Source organism: Buteo buteo, chromosome 5, assembly GCF_964188355.1.
Source record: "Buteo buteo chromosome 5, bButBut1.hap1.1, whole genome shotgun sequence".
Lineage (NCBI taxonomy): Eukaryota > Metazoa > Chordata > Aves > Accipitriformes > Accipitridae > Buteo > Buteo buteo.
Genome location: NC_134175.1, coordinates 40,209,202 through 40,216,273, shown reverse-complemented (window position 1 = coordinate 40,216,273; position 7,072 = coordinate 40,209,202). Strand labels below are relative to the sequence as shown.

General features: G+C 39.5%; 1 protein-coding gene across 2 annotated transcripts in view; it reads right to left on the bottom strand.

The window, feature by feature from the left end:
- Window positions 1-1,063: 1,063 nt before the first annotated feature.
- RALB (RAS like proto-oncogene B) overlaps window positions 1,064-7,072 on the bottom strand; it is a 55,634-nt gene continuing 49,625 nt past the window's right edge. For both annotated transcript variants that reach the window (XM_075028749.1, XM_075028748.1), the window contains exon 5: window positions 1,064-5,567. In XM_075028749.1, coding sequence (XP_074884850.1) covers window positions 5,448-5,567 — 120 coding nt within the window. In that variant the 3' untranslated portion in view covers window positions 1,064-5,447. The remainder of the gene's footprint in view (window positions 5,568-7,072) is intronic.

Here is a 7,072-nt window from a genome sequence, read left to right as displayed (position 1 = left end):
AAGATGGAGCCAACAGTTCTCAGGAAGAGGTGCCTGTACCATCCCAGGAACCCTGAGCATTTAGCACACAGAACCACACTAGTTAAGTGTTCTGGTTGGGGCAGAACACAGGCAAGCACGAAGGCAGAAGCCAAGCTGTGCACGTGCAATCATTCACCGGTTTCATCCTGCTGCGCCTTAAGGAAGGCCTGTCTGTTCCTTGCAAGCATCCACAGAGTATCTGAAGAAAAAGATGCCATTCTGAGCTTTGGGTAGAGCTATGTAATACAGCTGTGCTCAGAACCCTCTCCTGCCCCCTACACAACACTTTTCATGCCACCCTTTCTCTGCTGCAGGATATTTAAAAAATACTTCACTGGGAAGGAGAGCTATGTCAACCACCATGGCAGTCTGAAACACAGGGCAAACACCAGGCAAGCACCATGTAAACAAGATTATGTAAATTGCTGTAATCCTTGGCTAGAAGTCATCAGCTAGGGGGTGTTCCGCTTCCAACTTGTACAGCAGCAGCAGCACCCAAAGTTCACTGTGAATGCCATTTCTATGCCACTCCAAATTAAGTGGCATAACAGGGCAGTGGGTCTGTCCTGAACCGTCTTGCCTCAGAGGCATCTCAGCTTCTCTGCTGCAGTTCGTTCATCACAAACCAACAGAGAACTGAGTCTGGCACACTCAGAAGACTAAGGATCAATATTCCCACACAATGTTGCTTATTCTATACCTTGAGCCACAAGACTAACTGAGGAAGTAGGAAAGCAACTCTGTCATTTACACAATTGACACAAGCTGTCTGATCCAAGTAGGTTGTGGAAAGTTAACTATGAATGAATCGAACTACTGTACCCATTCGGTCCTGAAACATATGCAGACCATTTCCAGAAAACTGATGATGGGGTCTCCAGTCACCTCCTCTTCCCCTCCCTTCCCACAGCCTGTAATATAATCATGTTACAGATTTGATACAAAGGTTAGTTCCAGACACTGAAAGTCAGAGGTTACCTGGTTCAAGAATTTGGGGATTAGACATGCTTTTAGAATGCTGTAAAAATCAGTAACAAACAAATATTATGCCTGTTTTTCTTTTTATTATCAATAGTAATACAAATCAGTTGTATTAGCATGATAATGAAAAGTGACCAGTTTTATAGACATTAAAAATGTTTGTGCAAGTTAGAGACAAAGCTCTAAAGCTATGTAGAGAAAATAAGAATTTACATTGTATAATATAGCATACATAGTTTAGAGGCAGTTTTATTAAATCTTGCAATCACAATCACTTCCTCTACACTAAACCTCTTTCTTGGTGTTAGAGATAACACCTTCCCCTCCCAAGAGGAACACCTGCCATTCCCATGAAGTGTGGAGATTACGGTGAAAATCATAGCTTTTTTGTTCCTTTTCCCGCCTTCTCCCAACTATAAAAGTCAACAGGAGGTGAACATTGCAACATATGCTTATAGCAATTAAAGAAAGCTTCTGTCTACATAAGCTCCGAGTTGAATTGATAAAGAGTATCTTCTTTTCAAGCAAGAATTGACAGACCTGTCAGCCTGAAGTACTGGGTTAACGCTTTGGAAAGCTTTAAAAAAAAATTGTGGTGAGCATTTAGTTAGATGCATTTCCCCCCCCATCTTACTACATTCCAGATTGTAGCTTTGTGCCTTAGACCTGAAATATTCTTAAGCATTATACTAGCCAGATAGGATTCAACTGGAACTTCAGATGGCTATCAACATCTTACTCAAATTTAATGACCAGTAAATGTATGCATATATCTTTCTCTTCATCAAGCTAAGTGTTCACCTAGAAATTACAGTAAAGGCATATTAGTCTGTATAGAACACATATGGCACAAGTCATTGAAGATGCACTTCATGCTGCATCTGTACTTTCATCTCAGGGGATGCTCCTTTTAAAAAAAAGTCAAGTCTGCCTTTGCATTCCTGGAGCTTAACCTGCTTTTTTCCTATAATGACTTAGGCCCCCTCATAATAGGAGCTTGTTTCATAGATGTTTGCTCAAACCAGAAGGAAGACGGGAGCACCTGAATACCCACAGCTAAGCCACATATGGAAGATTGCGTATATCAGTAAACAGTTCCCTGACTTTATATTAAGCCATTATGCAAGAATAATATTTGAATGCTTAAGTGCAATTGCATAGTCCAGTCTTACACGACCTCCAGCTTCAAATATCCAGTTCCTTTGCTATAGCCATGCTCCAGAAAGATTTAAGAGCACATTATACTTTGGAAGATACTTGGTCTTTAATTACCTAACATGCAAAGGCTGCGAGAATATATCAGCTTCAATACAGCCTTCAGTTGCCTCAGCTACACAGCATAGCTAGCAGGCAGCCACACACTCCCCCTCTTGTCAAAGTCCTCCTTGTTTGATGTACCTGATCTGCAAGTACCCATTTAGATCAGAAGCCAAAGCTCCCTTTACTCGGTTCAAAGGAAGCCCTTAAATCTCAAGGAAGGATTTCTCTGTGCCATTTTTTATTCACTCTAGTCAACCCACCTGATATTGATGTCCATTGATGTCCAGTGCAGCACACCTGGAAGTCATTCAAGGACCCTCAAATTATATTGCCCCTATTTAGAACAGCATGCATTCAAGCACTTCCACCATGTGAGGGAGAATCAACAGAATTCCAGTCCAGGGGACCAGTTTTATTGCTTTCCTGGTACAAGTCAGAATGCTTGTTGCCCACTCTTATGAAGTAGCCAAGGTAGCTGCCTTGTTTATCATGTTTTCAGCCATAACTGGGAAGTTAAACTGAAGTTTGTCACAAGTACAGAAGAATACTGAAAAGCTGCTGTATTTAGTCTCCAGGCCTAGTCTTTCTAGAAAAGGTGACAAGCACAGAACACTGAAGAGATGTAGTATGAAGCAGCAAGTACCGTCTTCCAAGTAAAGCTCCACCACTGAGGTGGACTTACCAGCTAAAAAAATAACCTGAGAACAGCACATGGACTGTAAGAACACCAGTGGGAGACTCACTGTTCTGAGCAGAAATTAATCTGTCCTATCAAATACTGTCAGGTACTTTAAAGAGATCAAAGGTCAAGGCATGCAAGTCTCTTGAGCCAATACAGCTGAAGTGCTCATTGCGAGCTTTGAGTTCATTATTCATATAGCAAGGAAAGCTTAGTCAGTTTTGTTAGACACATTTTTACAACCTGCCTCAGAAGCGCTTGACCTAGATAAGCTTGTAATGTGAACTCAACTGCTGTTTACCATTTAGGTTAAGGGCTTAACCTTTAGGTCTCAACTAAAACCAAACCTAAGCAAGTTGCCTTCCTCCAGAAGCAGACATTCATTTGCTATATGCATAATATGGATTCAAAAATGGACTTTACCCATGGAAGTTCAAGAAGAAACTTCATCAGAAATGTAACACCTCCAAGTGTCTCATTAGGTGCTTAGGCTTTAGACATGGGTGATACAGCTCAAGTGACAAGTTCTGCAAGACAGCAGGCTCCCAGCCTCTACTGCAAAACTGTATTGTCAAGTTGGCTTTGTAATACCTGTTAATTACACTGTTCAAAGAGAAATATTTCCAGAATCAGTTAACCATTCTTTCTGCACATACGAGATAACATTAACAAAGAAGGAATTTAACTTGACAAGAATGAAGATTACAGCACCTTTTATTTAGTACAGTTTCCCCAATCCAATATGTTGCCTGACAAGTTGAACTAGTTATGGAAGACAATGAGTTTGCGATAAGTCCCTGTGAAACCTCAGGCCAACAGAGATTCTGTTATCTAACACATCTTACTTTTTTCAAACTTCAGAGGTGGAATGCACAAGAGCAATCTAGTACATGTTAAAAAATGTTTTTCAACCTCAAATTACAATACTAAGTACTGAACAGTATTCACTACTCCTTCACCTCAAGAAGAAACACTATTTGTTAATTTAGTGCTGCAGTGTGCTTCATTGAACAACCACACAGCATATTCCTTTCACCAAGCAACTGTTTTAAGCATCCAGTTAACAAGCAAGGTACAGTCACTACTTTAAGTCTCTCCACTCCTTCAAAACAGAAGACAGCCATAATTCATTGAGAGACTCCACAATCAGAAGAGACAGTTACTTTCCACAACAATGGCAGAAGTGGTTTTTGGCAACTGCACTTAAACTGCACCAGAAAGCTCAGTTCAGTCAGCTGACAAGAGGAACTAAATACTGACTTTTCCATTTCTAGGCTGGTTTTTGTTTATCAACATGTGACCACCATTGCATAACTGACAGCAAAACTCAACATGCATCCCCATGTGCTAGGTTGCTGTGCATCAAAAACAGTACATATAAAATTAACAGTAACAGATGTGGCAACTGCTTAACTTCATTTGCTTTTTGACACCATACAACTCGCTAGCCAGTTAATCATTGAGAGGTAGCATGTATGCCTCACCTATTCCAAGTCATGATTGTGTGATGTGACCCATCCTTACTCAAAGTTTTCATCTTCAGCAAGACAAGAGACAGATGCAGACATTCCCACTTTCCAACATGATCACAAGTGTTCCAATATAAACAAAACCAATGAAATCAACACTTTGAATTTCACTATTCCAGTACCAGGGAGGGGAAGGATGGCAGATGTAGAGTGAGTGTAATTGAGTCTAGCCACAATACATGGAAGAAACCCAGGACATCATTTCAAGGAAATGGTGACAATATTACTCCTTTTGAAGAAAGTCGCTTTCTCATCCCATGCCACTAATTTAAGGATGAGAAGACAGACCAGCGGGGAATGCATCTAGCCAGTATTTAAATACCAATTTTTGCATTGCCTAAATAAGTCTGAATTGAGTCCATAGGCTTGATTCATGAATGCTGTATTGACTAAACAGAACATGGAAGAAAGTTTGTTTTGAGTTGACTCTCAAGTGTCAGTTGCTATTTCTTACATGGAGTGTGGTGAGGAAGCCAGCAGATTTCAGTGTAAGAAATATCAGTGACAACTAACAGAAGATGGAGACTCAAACCCTTTACCAGATGTCATCTAGTTTTTCCGCAGTTTGCAACATCAAGGACAGCAGCAACAGTGGAAAAAAAATGTTTGAACCTGAACAGCTGTGCTTGTTAAGGCCAGTAGATGTTCAAGAGAAACATATTCAGAGAAACGTTAGAGTAAACTAGGAAGTTAATACGAAAGTATTTTGTATAACCAAGCAGAAAGATTGTAGTTCTGAAACTATTTCTAGTTTTGAAAGATACTGGGAAGACAAAGCCCATTTCACTTTAAGTAGGCATAGGTTTTGTTGGATACCAGAAATGGTTTCAAAGTTCTGTTTTCACATTTTGAAGGTGTGATACGCAAAGCAAAAGATAAGGGAGTCAATACAGACTTCCTTTCATGAATCCAGCCCTATATCCTTAGTGGTATCTTATCCATGCCATCTGTAGATAGATATTTACAGTTCCCAAGCATCACAGTAAGCAACATCTTTCTTTAAAGCTTTTCTTGTTCTTGCCACTTTTCTTGCCATTCTTGTCTTTGTTTTCTGACATTTTCTTTGCTCTGATTTCTCTCATTAAATCAAAGAATACCTATGAGGGAAAAATAGAGAAAGATTAAACAAGATCTGCCACCAGAAAGCAGATAAAAACTACTGTATTCAGCAGCAAATAAAGATGTAGCACCACACTGTACCCGATACAGCAGAAGTGAGTCTAGACATAGATCCCAGTGACAAACTCAACATCAGAATTATGTAGCATGTCAAACAGTGACAAGAAGTAGCAGAATCTTACCTGGCTATCAAGTCATTCAACAGCCCTATTTTAAGAGCTTTTTATTGAATATCAGTCTTGCACAAGACCAGCATTCAGAGTTCATGAGAACATTTGTCAGTGCCTAGCAAACATTTCCAGGCAAATCACTCTTGTTAACTATGCAAAGCATTTAGTCCAGTCCTTTCCACGTAGTTACAAGCACACTCTGCTCAGTAGTATTGTGCCTGTTTTATAATTAAAAAGCTACAGCATTCAAGTGACAGTGTCAGGCACAAAAAATTCTCAGATTACATTGGAAGAAAGATTCAGAGAAAGTCATTACACTGGTGTTTTCTCCAAAATTCTAGCTGATTTCACCCCATATGCCTGATGTCTAGGTACATACCACTTAAGATGTAATAGCTGTTTTACTGTAGAGAGTTATTGGGAAAAATTATTTTTAGGATTATAGAACAAGAGCTTAGTGTCACTCTGTAGGAGATAGGCTTTTTTTTTTAAATGGGGAACTACATAAGTGTTTGATTCTTGGAGAAAAGACCATGCTACTGATCAGAAATAGATTAGTTTATCATTCAAAACCCTCTTAAGGGTTTTTTAGTCTGCTACAGTGTCAACGCACAATCATCACAATGGCCAATAACTTAACATACACAAAACAGTGCTTATATAGAGGATAACCAGTATGTCACACAAGCTAGCTAGAGAAGACCTATGAGAGCAAGTCTAGAACACCATGCTACTACACTCCAGACACAGCTACATTGGTGTTAATCCCAACTGATCAGAAAGCTAGTTTAAGTATAAAAGAGGCTAGGCATTTGCTAGTCACATGAGACAGCTCATAGGCAAAACCAAGTCTAGGTATTCATGTTTTACTACATCACCCAGTTTATGCATCTGACAGTGACTTTCTAGTAACATTCCACAAGTCAGAATGGTTCTTCACCAAATTTAAATCATGCCATGTCCTTTATAACCAAAATGTTTCAATTCAAGAGTTTCGAATACACTGTTTTAACCAATAATGAGAGAAATAGAGTTCCTACTAGGTAACTTACACACCAATAGCATTTCCATTAGTAAACTAATATAGACTAGCAGAACAGGAAACTGTATAGAAGAACTTAAGAGTACAGCTAGCTGCAAGTGTTCTTTGTCCAAAGAACAAACTGCTTACAATTTGTAATCTTTAAACAAATGCAGGTTACAAAGCCACACCTTTGGAGTCCTTAGGGGGCCCAACAGTAATTTCAGATCATCTTCTGTGGATTAGTGAAGTAAAAAGATACCCACTTCTTCAGGAAACCCCCACTACACAT